The following is a 15,035-nucleotide window of genomic DNA, read 5'->3' on the forward strand; positions in this document are numbered from 1 at the left end:
CAACAACCGGATAGATAACCCATGTAGCCGCTTTCTTGCTGCAAGCTTTACGGGAAAATGAAGAACAGTCCATTAGTAAACGTTGTTCATTCTGGTCCCTCTACTAGCTGCCCTGATTTTATTCATTTCCAAGGGCTTGGCATAGAAGCCATAAATAACTGCTTAAAAACAAAAAAAAAACACTACATTCATACAAACCAATAAAAATAATGCAGCAATTTGAGGATATTAAAACAAAAGTGAGAGCTATTCTGCATTATAAATTCTAAAGGGAAACTTTGCCCTCGTGATGTCTTAGAAACCTAAAAAGCAAGCTATTCGAGAGTGCTGGATGTGTTTTAAGTTTTGTTCAAATCCTTTTAGCCGATCTTAACTAGTCTCCTGTCACCAGCTGACCCCCTCCTCTGTGTGTGAGTCCCTCTCGCCTTGTTGAAAACTGCCCACTACCCATTAGTGGCAGTGAGAGGTCACATCCGAACTCTATGTGGACTGACATCTTGAATCTTCCTCTGGTTCCCTTCCCAATGACTCTCTCTGTCCCACTTAGAATCCTGACAAACAACATATGGAGTCAGTGTTGTTCTTGTAGCTGGTTAAGCCAAGGCTCTTGACCCTGGAATCCTGTATACCAGAGCTGATTTGAATCTGGCTGCTCTGCTTCCTATAGTTTCTTACTAATATTTCTGGGAAGGCAACAGATGATGGTTCAAATACTTGGATCCCTGCCACCCATATAAGAGACCAGGATGGAGTTCTGGCTGCTGGCTTCAGCCTGGCAAAGCCGAGAGGTTGTGGCCTTCTCGAGAGTGAGCCAGCAATAGAAGATCCATCAATTAAGCTCTCTTTTTCACTCACTCTCACTCTACCTTTCAAATAAATAATCTTTATTTTCAATAAATAATCTCCATGGTTTAACTCTTTAGTTGCCATATTTCCCTCCTGGACACACACCCCTCCCTCAGCACAGTTCCTGGCCCTCAGTGTTAGAACTCAGCTTGGCTTTAGGTCATTCCTAAGCCCCTCTCCTGTTCTTAGGGCTCTCAGGATGAGTTTGTGTGTTTAATTTTTTTCTTTTAACATTTCTTTGAAAGGCACAGTCAGGGACCCACCATATACCCATAGTGATGGGGAGTAAGGTGCAAGTGCAAGAGCTAGGAACTCAATCCAGGTTCCTTATGAGAATCACAGGGCCTGTCCGCCCTGCCCTGCCTGGGTCCGCATGAGCAAGGAGCTGGTATGAAACCCAAGCGTTCCTGTGCGGGATGCAGGGTAACCATGAGGCTGACTGCCTGCTTCTGCGTGTTTCTGTATGTGTAGGGGGTGTATTTTAATGTAACACTGTCATTCTCAAGAATGGTGTGATTACTCAAGAGTTGTGTACAACAAAGTATCTTCTAGGAAACAGAGCAGACATGCTGGGCTAATGAGTGGTTCAGAACAATCCCCTGCAAGCTGGAGAATGTATGGTTTGTCAGCTAACCCTTTCTGGGTTACACGGAAGGAAAAAAAGAGACATGTTTTGGGCCAGAAATTTATAGCAGAAGTCATAGAATTTTCCCTATCTCAGGGCTGTCTAGAACATCCTCTCTTTTAAAAAGCCCCGCAGTTCTTCTTTTTCCCCCTTTGGCCTGAAGAAGTCACGTAGCTTGCTTCCTGAAAACAAAGGAAGTAATAAACAATAGCAACTCCCAATTTTACTCTGATTCCTTGCCAAGTTCAAGCGATTCCATTTCATTAGAAACAGCCAATTAACATAAGAAGAATGCTTCTAACTTAAGCTACCCAAGTATACACTTAGTTAATACTCTGGGAGCTAGTTTATTGTATTATGTAAAATATAAATTGGCTAGCAGAGAGCTGTGTATTGAGGTAGAAGACCTAAGCAATGATGCATAATTTTCCCTTAACTGTTGAGTGTTTTTTAATAAGCTACTAAAGTTTAACAGAGAGCCATCTCATTATATGGAAGGTGGATAAATACTAAGAAGCCTAAAATTCAAAGTATTATCCCCACGTGGAGAATGGGTTTTAAAAATTAATGATATTTCAGGAACAAACAGAGATTTGGGGATTTGCTTTTAAAACAGCAACTTTTTCTTAAAAGTATTTGAAATGGGGCCCGGCGCGGTGGCGCAAGTGGTTAAAGGTCCTCGCCTTGCACGCCCGGGATCCCATATGGGCGCCGGTTCTAATCCCGGCAGCCCCGCTTCCCTTCCAGCTCCCTGCCTGTGGCCTGGGAAAGCAGTCAAGGACGGCCCAAAGCTTTGGGAACCTGCGCCCACGTGGGAGACCCAGAAGAGGCTCCTGGCTTCGGATCGGCATAGTATCGGCCCGTTGCGCTCACTTGGGGAGTGAATCATCGGACGGAAGATCTTCCTCTCTGTCTCTCCTCTCTGTATATCTGCCTTTCCAATAAAAAAATAATAAAAATAAATCTTTAAAAAAAAAAAAAAAAGAAAAGAAAAGTATTTGAAATGTAACTGAAGACACCCAAGTTGCCTGTGGGAATGCTACGGAAAGACAAAATTTAAACAAGGTGGACAATGGGGTGGCATGGAGACCTAGGAGGGAACAGAGCCTGGTGGTGGTAGGGTAGTGCCAAGCTGCCTGGTGGCTGGAGGCCCCGTGTTTGCCTTGCATCTAAATTTGCCTTCGCAGTCAGCCCTGTGTATTTTCCCTCGCTTTCAGATAATGTTGTCCTGAAAGTGTAGTGCCCTGTGCCCTGCTTTGTACCACGGATTGCTGCAACCTTCTGAGTCCCTTCAACTGTTGATCTCAAGAACCCAGTGATGGCCAGACACCCTGTCCAGTCCTGAGCTGGCCCCCACAGAGCAGCCCTGAGGCCGCCAGTGCAAGCACTCTGGTGCAGACAGAAGGATCCCGAGCCTGTGGCAGCAGAGCAGGCTCCTTCCTGCGGGTACCAATCATGTTAAGAGATGGGATGAGGCGGTGGAGGTGGGAACGGACACAGGCAGCAGGCCTCTCCCACCTTTCTGTAGATGTTGACAACCTGTCTCCTCAGACTAACTCCCCTGAGCCAAGGGGTCAGAGAGTTCTGGACTTCCTACTTCACCCGCTGGGACTGACACTTGGATTTACCTTGTAAGAAAGAGGAAGAATGTCAGGATGTGTCCTTTTCCCCAAGGGAGCCCAAATGTCAGAAATCCAGTGGTCCCAGGACAGAGTGGCTTTGGGACAGGGGTGCTGATTTGGGGTGTTCTCCAATTTCCATGATATGAGTTTCCCCCACATTGGCAGACTGCAAGCTCCCAATCTGACCGTCCCGGAATGTGTGGAGGAGTAGCAGTTGGCAGTTAGCTCTCGTAATACAGGAGGAGAGAGCTCCGGTACACGACTGGTACTATCAACCTGTGTGGCTGCTTGCAGGACGTAAAACGTCAGCAGGCTTCAAGTCCTCATAGCACGCCTGGCAAACAGCATCTTCTCTCAGTCTCTGCCTTCTCCTTCCCTTCCTCCTCCCACTTTGTCCTCCAGAAGAAAGCTGCACATGTGATCGTACAGCTAGAGCGTGAGCAGGGGTAAATAAAGAACTGGATTACACGTTTTCTTCTTTTGTGGATATCGAATGTAAAAGCTGGGTGTGGATCGAGCAAAATGAGGAAGAGAGGTTTCAATTACTTTTTAATTGTATCAACTCTCACATTGCAAAGTGGGCTGGTGAAAAGGGGAGACGACAGATCAGCTTTTTGCCATTCAGCTAAGACAAGTAAGGTCTTGCTGGGTTGTCAGCTCTGTTCAGTGAGAAGCGGGCATTTGGCATTCTGTGCAGTGAGAGGAGTGGGGAAGGAAAGATGATGCTGGCAGGCTTACGGGAGAAAACCCACTGAAGACATGGTCAGATGTTTTGGCAGAGACTTGATCTCACAGCCAAACTGCTTTCCCACTTTAATTGGGACTTTTCCCATGGGAAGGAATGATTCGTAATGTGGAAATCTAAGAAGCCTGGAGGATAAATATTTCCTGTCCTGCAGAATGTATTATACTCTTATTTTTCTGGAAAGGTAGAGTGAAGACTGTCATATTTATTAGTACTGTAACTTCTGCTCTTACTCTACTCCTTCATGAAAAAAAAACTCTTTCAGCATACAAACTTAGATAACATTAGCCTAATAATGTTACATGGTCATCTGTGCCAGCATATGATGCACTGAGTGCCACGGAACACGTTACATGCATTATTGTCTGTGACTCCCTATGAAAAGGCAAATATTCTTAGAGTGTTTGTCCATTCCAGTTTGATACTTTGTTGTTGTTGTTGTTTACTCTTAACATTGTAAGTCCTATATCTCCAGAACTACTTGGTCCTGGGCAAACTGGGACAACTGGTTACCTTAATATTCTCTTTCTATCTGTCTGTCTGTCTGTCTGTCTCTCTCTCTCTCACACACACACACACGGAAATAGTTAAGTCACAAGGACAGTCATGGAGCTGGGCTGAACTCCAGATGGCCTGAATCCCAAGGCCATGCCTGCAGCCAGCACTCTGAAGCACTTCCTAGGCCACTGTGTGTGCTTTCAGGCTTCCACTGACTGCAAGTGACTGGGAGATCAGGTTCAGAAAAATCTTAATGACTTTTTTTTATTAGACACATTCATAGTGCCTCTCAGATGTCCCTTGTATATGCCTTTAAAAAGAAGTATGACACTTGACCACCAGATTTCTTCCAATCTAAATGTCCCCGATCTCAGAAGTCTGTTCTTCATAGCAAACATTTCTTATGGTTTGAATGCAGTTTAACCCCTGAACTGATGCGGGAGCTTAAACAACCAAGTCTTATGTTAATGTTAATGGTAATGTTAATGGTAATGGTAGTAACAGGGTGGAAAGTTAATCTAACTATGGCATTAAGTGGCAGGGCCTTTGGGAAATGGCGAAATTATTAGGACTGCATTCTGCTGCCTTTTATAAGAGTAGGAACAGAGACTTGACAGATAGCCTGCCTCAGATGTTTCGTTACAGTCAGTAGCAGAAAACTGAACGATACACATAGTAATTTCTATTCCATGTACTGCCACTCCCGTATCCCATCAACTGGTAGTCAGAATTCCCTCTGTCTCAGCACTACTAACTTGTTAATGCTACATCATTATCCATCCTTTTAGTGTATACCTAAAGGTTGACTTACAATCAAATTTAGAAAAGTCTGCTTTGAATTAGTCTGTTCACTGACTTTCTAGATATGCAAATACACCTTACAAAGCATTAACTCAACATATACTACCTTGGTGTAAATATCTTTAAACTTCTACATAGTTTAATTTCTAAAAGACATTATTGCTGTTGAAATCCATTATTTTTGCTCATTTGCAAATCCTTGTTGCTCTTCATTCCTTACCACACTTGCATGTTTACATCAGAGGAAGTATCTTCCTTCTGCCTCAAAAGCAACATTGTGCTTCTTCGGTGCATGCCTTGTGGGGACAGACTTTCCCAGCCTCTGATCTCCTTGTAAATAGCTCTGTGAGATCTTCTGCTGAAATTCTAAGCTAGCACTTACTTTGTTTCAGAATTACAGAGATGCCATTTCTGCCTTCAGTTCTCTGTGTTTCTATCCACTCAGTTCACCTTCTTGCTTTTTCTATGGAGTCTGTTCCTTTTCCAGTGATAGCTTGAAGGGTTTTCCCTTTGTATTTAGTTTCCCGCAGTAAACTCTCAGGTAACAAGATGTGGTTACTTTTCTTTGAGGTCATCCTGTATAGGGTTCACGAAACATCTTAAGATTATGGTCTGATAACTTTTTTTTTCTGGAAACATTTCACTCTGAATGTTTCTTTATCCCCATTCCTTCCTTAACAGGTTAGTCTGGAAATAAGTGCAACTAAGCAGCAGATATTTTGTAGTCTAGTGTCTTTCTTCTTTCTTCATGATTCAGTCTGGATATTTCCTATGATCTACCTTCCAGTGCATGTGTTCCTTCTTCTACCATGTCTAACCTACACTTCAAGTCTCTGTTCAGTCATTCATTTTCACTAACAATGGTATGTGAGCTTTCCGTTTTAGAGTTTGTACTTAATTCTTTTGGGGGAATTCTCTATTTTTTAGCTGCTTCTTGAATATTTTCTCCATAGTTACTTAATTAACAATCTATATCTGATCATTCAAACTCTGGATTACTGGTCATTTCCTTCTGTGCTAGCACTATCTTTTCTGTCCCTCACTGGGGTTTTCAGGCATTTGTGCTTTTCTTATAGTATGCTTACAAAATGTTACTGAAAGTCAGATCCAATGTACCCAAAAGTAATGAAAAGTCAGGTTATCTTTTTTCAGAGGATTTAACTGTTTCTGCAAGGCAGCTAGAGTAGAGGCAGCCCACTCATGCTGAGGCAGCCAGGGACTGTGATAACTCATTGGGTGCTGGATGTCAGGGTTTGTGGAGACTACCCCAGTTCTGGTTTGTTGTGGCTTCTGGACATTGCCATGCAGCTAGCAGAATGCCTGTGCTGTTTGCCAGGGCCACCTCTCTTTGCTGATCAGAGGCACCAAACTTGATTTTTCTTTGTTGGTGCTCTTTTCTGGCCTCTCAAACACTGTTAGACCAACTACAAGTGCCAGAAACATTTCATGCTTTGATCTGTCGCTCTGCACTGGATCCTGTCTTTGTTTTTGTGTTGTCTTAAAGTGGTTGGCCTCAGTCTTTGCTTGAAGGTGCCTGCTAACAGGTTCATTTTATTTATTCTCATCCCAAGTACTTTTTTTTAAAGCTAATATCCTTTTCAGTGCATACTCTTTGATTTCTACCTGTAATAATTAGCATCTGAAGAAAAGGATATTTTTGAAATATGGAATGAAGTGGAAACAGTAAAACAACCTCTATGGGAATCAGGAAGTATGAGTCTTTTGAGTATAAACATTAAACTGCAGTGAAATCAGGAACCACAAACCAAGACAAAAAGGGACCATAAATTTATCCTACATGTTTCACCTTCTAGACTTGCATCTCGTGTGTGTTGTTTCTTTCCTTTGCTGGTTAATAATGTACTACCCTTTCAAATCTGCTCCTGTTGGCAGCCTGAATTGGGGAGGGGCTGGGGTGGGGGGAGCTCTAACAGTGTTTTTATCTGGCTAATTAGACACTGAGTGTATCAGTTTCACCCCAGCCTCTTCTCCTTGCCCTTCTCATCATCCCTCCCATTGGAGACAGCCTGCACTGTCTCCCAGCTGATCCTGTGCTGTAGTCTCCTCCTTCTCCTCCTTGCCCTAGTATCATTCCCTTCCAGATTGGCCTCCTCATTAGGTATTTAGTCATATTTCCACAAAGCAGATCTGGACATGTCACTGCCCAACTGATAAACCTCTAGGGTATCCCTAGAATAGGCAAATCCGTGGAGACAGAAAACAGACGAGTTATTTGCCAGCAGCTGCAGGGGAGAGGGCAGTGGGAAGTGCTTAACGCTGGGTATGGGCTTCCTTTAGGGAACAAACACACTCCGCAGCCAGAGAGAGGAGACGGCTGCCAGATGCTGTCAGCATGCCAGGCGCTGCTTCAGGGTACACTGGGGAGTAGCCAGAGCAGTGTGTTTGAGTGCCTAAGATGCCACTTGGATCACTCCTATCCTGCCTTGGAGTACCTGCCTTTGAAACTCAGCTCTGCTCCCAGTTCTAGCTTCCTGTTCATGTGCACCCTGTGACGCAGCAGCAGGTGGCTCAAGTATCTGGGTCCTAGACACCCATGTGAGGCACTGGGAGTGAATTTCTGGCTCATAGCTGGACCTGGCCTAGTCCTGGCTGTTTGCATTTCAGGGTGAACCAGTGAATGGAAGTGCACTCTTGCTCATTCACTTTGTCTCTCTTCTGCCCTCTTACATTCCCCTTGCCTTTCAAATATGTCGTTATTTTAAAAAAACTGTAGAGGATGTGATGCACTCAGGTCTGCCTGTTACACAGGGCACTTTGCAATCCCACACTAGGATTTGCTCGTTCAACTCTCATTTCCATTTTCCCTTCTGCTCTACGTGAATGAGACCCCTCACAGACTGCTCTAGCTGTGTGTTGCCTCACGCCTCTGCATTTGCACATTTGACTTCCTTGGTCAGAAACACCGATCTGTCCAGCAACCTGCTTCTTTAAGAACTTCCAAAGCCCTCCCCCACCCCAACACATATATAAGGGTTACAAAGTTCATGGAAGATGCAATTAAAAGACAAATTTATTTAAATGCAAAAACTTCAAGAAGTTTTTGCAGTCTTGGAATAGTTCAGGAAAATTACATTTCATGAAAAAACTATTGAGTGTGTTTCATGCATGCATATATGAAACATGTCATACATCGGTAAGCCCCAGATAGGCATCCAAAAGGGCATGACGGGAAACGTTACTGCCAAGTCCAAGTTTCTGGATCTAGAGAGAATTGTACTATTTTTTTTTTTTTACTCAAAATCGAGTGGAACGAGCCTGTGCAGTGTATAAAAAGTGCTTTCTAAACTCTCGACATATTTGTGACCCCCTGGAACACCTGGAACACACGTGTGTGGGGACTTCACCTCGGGCAGGAGCTGCTAAGGAGACTGTTTCTCTCTGGGAGCTTGGAGACTCATCTCATCCCATTTAAATATTGTCACAGGCCTGCCACACTTCAATGCACACTTCTGAGGACTGCGAGGGGCCCACGTCCTTGATCTGGCTCTAAACAACCAGTGGTTTGTTGCTCAGTGCTCACCAGATGGTTTTGTGAGGTTGACACTGGTAAAGTACTCTATGTGGATCTGCCTGAGATTTGATGTGAAGTTTGTAGGATGTGAATTACACTCTGATTTTTTTTTAACATTTTTTACATGAGATGTGCACCCCAGGTTTGGTCTTACTTTTTTTTTTTACCTAATATTTTATTTATTATCTTTAAGACAATACCATATTTTAATTAGCATTATAGTCAAAGACTTAATGCCCCATGACCAAAAGAAAAAGTAACAAATATAAAGGAAGAGGACCATGGCTCAAAGCAATACTCAGACATAAAAATGTGCAACTTTGCTCGTCTAGATTTTAAAATAGTAACAAACCATTCAGACTGTAGTATGCAATTCTTAGCAGTTTGTTCAACAAAGATTTAAAACTAAGTTTGACATTCGCAGTAGAGAACATACTCAAGCATTTTCTTACTTTTTGTGGCTTTTATTTTTGTTTTAGTTTTTTAACTCCCACATAAAAGGGAGAATATGCAGCATTTGTCTTCCTGTGTGTGGCTTAATTTACTCAACATGATGTCCTCCAGTTCAAACCGTTTTGATGTAAATGGTAGAATTTCATTCTTTTTGTTTCATTTATCACATTAATTTTATCCACTCATCTGACGATGGACATCTTGGCTGATTCCATCTTGTGTCTGGTATGTCATTATTGCTGTAAGCATGGTGGTCCAGGTATCTCTTTGATGACATCTTTCAAGTGTTCATCTTTCAAGTCAATTCTTACCTGGGGGATTACTGGAACATATGGCATGGCTGATGTCACTGGGTCGTCACACATGGTGCCTCAGGAACTGGACCAGGTCAGCTGGTCATAGGTGGTGAGAATTCTAGCTCTCAGCTCCCTTCAGCTGTCCTTCCCAACTTGACAGCCACGAACAAGGAAGGTGTGAGAGGTAAGGAAATTGAATGAAGATGAGGAACTTAAGTCCTGAGTAGGTGCTAAGCAGCATCCTGCTTTTATCTTCCCTTAATGATAAAACAAAGTATTTCTAAACAGTGGCCTTCCACTAGCAGCCTTTGAGAGTGAGCATCTGCACCCCTTGGTGTTGATTGATACGCAGAATTTCAGACTAGGGAAGTCTGGCAATGGGGTTCCACCATCTATTTTACTAAGCCCAGATATCTTTATGCAGATTCGAGTTTGACAACCACTGTTACCAGCTTTTACATGAATGCAGGTTGATCCAGGTGTTTTAATTCAAAATTTGGAATAGGAAATGTTGTTGGAAAAACAATGATAATGGCTAAATGTGCTGTGTTCCCAGGTCAGGCACTGTGAGACAAGTGCCATGGACATGGTTCCATGAAATACTAATGAAACCCATAGCGACCTCCAGATCCACTGTGCTTTCCTAGTCTTACAGTGAAGGGAGCCGAGGCTTGAAGAGGTCGAGTTCCAGGCCTGAGATCACACAGCCTGCTGCACCCCCAGGACTCCTGCACACTGGCCCTCAGCCCTCTAGCCACCCCCTACAAACCCCACGGAGAAGCTGCTCATTAGCTGCAACCCTGGCTCTGCAGGCCAGCTGACCCTGAGCGCAGCAACACTCAGTTGATTGCGATTCCAGGCCATGGGCTGCCAAACGCGCTTCTGGTGGAAGCAGCTGGGCTCCATCACACAGCCCACTTTGTTAAGCATCCTCAGCTGAGCCGAAGTCGCATGGAACTCACTTGGTGGATCCCTGCCAAGCCTTGAGATTTGCATGGGAATCTCAAGGCAGAAAACTCTAGCATGGGCTTATGGAGCAACAGAAGGGTCTGTCCAGAGTCACAAGACTAGATGCTGGCCCACAATGGCTTACTTAAAGGCTGCAACAAAACAGAGAACATGCTGGGCTCCCAGATGCCAACCTGGACACAGAGGGTGCATTACCATCCCCTCCCCACCAGGTCTGATCACAGCAGGGAGGCACAGACCAGTCCTGATCTCCTGTGGCATAAAGTGTCAGTTTCCCTGTGTAGGGGGAGGGGGATTCAAGGCAACTCAGCGTCTGTGAAAGTGACCCCCTCCCTGAGCGCTCACAGGCTGTTGGAAGCCAAGTACAAACGTCCTGTGGTTCAGCCGGAAAGTCCAAACGGAAAAGATGACGTGCCAGAACTATGACTCGTTCTTCAACCCTGGCGTTTGTGTTGGAAATCAGGGTTCTGCCTTGTTATCTCACTCAACAACTGTGTGGCTTGGACAGGCCCCATAGTAGCTCTCACCAGCTCGGTCACCTCATGGCCCTGGTGAATGGCTCTGTCTGTAGTCGTGCAGTGCACTGCTAGGACAGCTATGAACAGCAAGATAAGAACCTAACACTGCTGAGCTCATGGAGCTCACAGCAAGGCCACACAACATGGCAGGTTTGGGATGGATTGTTAATATTGTTAGTGCATGAGGTAAATATATTTGCTTTTGTTGGTCTTTTGCTGCCTCAGCTTGAGGTAGCTGCAATAACTCAGTCTCTTCTGAATGGACTTGTGCAGGCCACCTGTAATTGCCGCTCGTGACTGAGCAGTGAGAAGTCACTGAAAGTGATTCCAGTTCTGCCTCTGCTTGCTCCAGCCCACTCGTGTCCGGGTCCCACGTCTGCAGCAGAATATCAGGCCACACTGCCTCTCTTGCACATGGCCCATCCCTCACCCTGCCCAACACTGTGTCCTTCTGGCCATGGATCATTGTCTTCTTTGCGAAATTAGCTGACACCAGAAGCTTACCGGGCTCAGGGGTCAGTCCCCTTGTTGTTTCCTTGGAGCCTAGATCCTAATGTCAATTCGAGGTCGTCTCAACTAGGGATGTTTCATTAGTGTTTCTAACACAAATTGGCAAGGGCTTGGGTGACACAGGTATGCACATTTTCCAAATCTCAAAACCAAAGCAGTAGCTCCATAGGCAAATCCTCTACCTGCAGGTCTCTGCATCCCATTTGTTCACTGGTTCGTGTCCCGGCAACTCTACTTTTATTCCAGCTCTCTACTTGTGGACTTGGAAAGCAGCAAAGCATGACCCAAGTTCTTGGAACCCTGCACACCACATGGAAGACCTAGAAGAAGCTCCTGGCTTCAGATTGGCTCAACTTTGACCATTGCAGCCATTTGGGGAACAAGGCAGCAGATAGAAGATCTTTGTTTCTTCTCTCTGGCGATTCTACATTGTACATTAGTGCATTTGCTCATAGCTTAACTTCACTCAGAAGAGGAAAATCCATAAACATTGAATTCTGGTTAGCAATGTGATGTTGAGGTATTTGATGGAAGTGTACTGATTGTCCTATCTGACTTTGAAATAAGTCGGAAGGATCAGCTGGACACTTGTATAGCTAGAGGAATACATATATGAGAAAGCAAAGTGAAGTAAAAGTTAATGAGAGACTCATGATGAGAATATGAAACACTGCAGATTTTCAATATATTGGTGAATTATTCATAAACAATATTGGAAAACAATATTCTCTATGCTGTTTGTGAAAAGGTTTCATGTCAGAATTTCTTTGTGTAGGGTTTTTTTTTTTTAAGACTTATTTATTTAGTTGAAAGGTAGAGAGAGGGAGAGAAAGCTCTTCCACCTGCTAGTTGGCTGGCCAGATGGCTGCAATGGGCTGGCCTAGGCCAGGCCAAAGCCAAAAGCCAGCAGCTTCTTCTGGTCTCTCACATGGGTGTAGGGGAATAGGGACATGGGCCATCCTACACTGCCTTCCCAGCTGTATTAGCAGGGAGCTGAATGGGCTGCTGGGCATTGAGATTCATGCCAGCACTGCACACAGCAGCTTTACCCACTGTGTCACAGTACCAGCCTATTTTATATTTAAAGACTCAGAATATCCCGTTATTACTGATAATGCTAAAATTGGCATTGCTGGATGAATGGCTGCCTGCTGGCAGATTGAAAGTTTGGGTTACTTAGTCCTCGACCCGGATGCAGGCCACCCTAGCCTGGAGTCAGAAGGTCTCTGCTACCTCAGGCCTAACCAGGTAAAACTCACAGCATTCCCAAAAGGGGGGAAGTAGGCAGATCACTCCAAGAGGAAAAAGGACTGATTTTCAAACATAATCCTCATAGCAATAATAAACACAACTTTGTATAATTAAAAATAACTTTCCAGGGCCAGCACTGTGGTAAAGCCAATGAAGCCCAATCAATGCTGTCTGGATCCCATGGTGGAGTGCCGATTCCAGCCCTTGGCCACTCTCCCTCACATCCAGCTCCCTGCTCATGCCCTTGGGAAGATAGTGGGAGATGCCCCAAGTACTTGGGCTCCCGCCAACAGGTGGGAGACCAGCATGAACCTCTGGTTTCAGCCTAGCCCAGGATCTGGCTGTTGTGGCCATTTGGGGAGTGAATTAATCCAAGGAAGAACTCTTGTCTCTCCTTCTTTCTCTGGTACTCTGTCTTTTGAATAAATAAATATTTTTTAACAGAGGAAAGAAAAAAATGTTTCTTACCCTAAGGCATCTATTAAAACTACCAAAAGCAGATACTGGCATTGTGGCATAGCAAATTAGGTTGCTGCCTGTTGTGGCAGCATCCCCTGTGGGCACCAGTTGTTCCACTTCTAGTCTAGTTCCCCACTAAATGCCTGGGAGAAGTAGAGGAAGATGGCCCAAGTGCTTGCATCCTTGCACCCACAAGGGAGACCTGAAGAAGCTCCTGGCTTTCAGCTAGCCCAGCCCTATCCACTGTGGCCATTTGGAGAGTAAACTAGCCAAAGGAAGATCTCACAAGCTGTCTCAGGGACTGGCATTGTGGTTTAGGCAGTAAAGCTTGTGACACCAGCATCCCATATGGACTTTGAGTTGTGACCCAGCTGCTCTACTTCCCATTCCACACTGAGCTAACATTCCTGGGAAAGCAGCAGAAGATGACCCAAGAACCTGGGTCCATGCCACTCATGTGAGAGACCCAGAAAAAGCGTCTGGCTCCTGGTGCCTGGCTTCAGCCTGGTGCAGCAGCGGACACTGAGGACATCTGGGGAGCGAACCAGCAAACAGAAGATTGTACCTCTGACTCTCAAATCATCTTAACACTTTAAACAACAACAACAAACCTATTGTCTGTCCCTCTCTAACTTCGCCTTTCAAATAAATAAATTTTAAAAACCTATCAAAACCAGTAGAGTACATTCTGGTTTTGTATAAATTTTAAGTGCATGTTTATCTGAAGTAGGTCTTTGCACTTATTCGATGTATCGCTTCCTGTGTTTGTAATATGCTTCTGCTTTTCTCCTCAAAGGTAATCGTGCGAGGTGGAGGCCACATCCTACCCTACGACCAGCCTCTGCGAGCCTTCGACATGATCAACCGCTTCATCTTCGACAGGGGCTGGAATCCTTACCGCTGATGGCTCCTTTCCTAAACAAGAAGGTCAGGAATGTTTATCTTTAGAAGGAAAACTTTAGAAACAGGAAAAGCCATATTAAAAAAAATCATCCTTTGATTTCTCCAAGATTGTCTCATCAATAAAACTTGCTTCTTGAAAAAGAAGCGGGTCTTTGTTCTGTTTTGTTGCAAGATGAACCGTGAGGAGGTAAGAAAGAGCCTCAGGTCGTACTTAACAGAAGAATGGGTTCTGGGACTCAGACACAGATGAACAAATGAGATTTGGAAATCTAAAGTAGGAATTTTTCTGATTCATTTTATTTGAAAGGGAGAGTGAGAGAGAGAGTCTTTCATCTGCTGACTCACTCCCTCCAAATGACTGGGTCAGAGTGAAGCAAGGAGCCAGGATCTTCATCCAGGTCTCCATGCAGTGGCAGTTGCTCCAGCCCTTGGACCATCCTCCACTGCTTCCTCAGGCTCATTATCAGAGTGCTGTATAGGAAGAACTCAAGCCAGTGCCCACATGGGACACCAGTGTTGTCAGCCAGCATTCCACTATGCTACAACAGCAGCCCCATAAAGAGGACTCTCTATAAAAAGCTCAATGAGTGAAGTACATTGTGACAATGTTTTGTTCCCCAAATAACAGAACAGTTCCTCATACCAAGCATGTCAAAGTGTTTTTAGTAAATATCATAAGAATAGTTAATTATCATAGCCAGAAATAGTGATATTATAATGAGGGAATGAATACACACACATATGTATGTATATGCTAAATGTAGGATCTTGATAAGAGAACAATTTTTAATCTTTGCCGTTTTTCTGTCAACAAGAGATATTTATTAGCCTGCAGTTCACATTACTTGAAATAATCATTTTTAATCTGAGTTTTCAGTTCTCTTCTTCTCACCCTATAAAATAACTTTATGTAATTGTTGAAATCTAAAAAGAAACTGTGCAACTCAGCTTCACACTCTGGCCCCTCTTTCCTGAGTGTGGACCACGTGCTCATTTCTCTGAAACTC

At 44.3% G+C, this 15,035-nt stretch overlaps 1 protein-coding gene across 4 annotated transcripts in view; it reads left to right on the forward strand.

Annotated features, from left to right (window-relative positions):
- The window catches only part of CPVL (carboxypeptidase vitellogenic like), a 108,036-nt gene extending 93,864 nt beyond the window's left edge, over positions 1–14,172 (forward strand). For 3 of the 4 annotated variants that reach the window (XM_040964778.1, XM_040964776.1, XM_040964777.1), the window contains one exon: positions 13,922–14,172. In XM_040964778.1, coding sequence (XP_040820712.1) covers positions 13,922–14,029 — 108 coding nt within the window. In that variant the 3' untranslated portion in view covers positions 14,030–14,172. Of the gene's footprint in view, positions 1–2,688; positions 3,430–13,921 lie in introns of those variants that run through there. The other variant, XM_040964779.1, reaches the window with a different exon arrangement.
- The last annotated feature ends 863 nt before the right edge of the window (positions 14,173–15,035 follow it).

Source organism: Ochotona curzoniae, unplaced genomic scaffold, assembly GCF_017591425.1.
Source record: "Ochotona curzoniae isolate NIBS_2020 unplaced genomic scaffold, NIBS_Ocur_1.0 scaffold_3835, whole genome shotgun sequence".
Lineage (NCBI taxonomy): Eukaryota > Metazoa > Chordata > Mammalia > Lagomorpha > Ochotonidae > Ochotona > Ochotona curzoniae.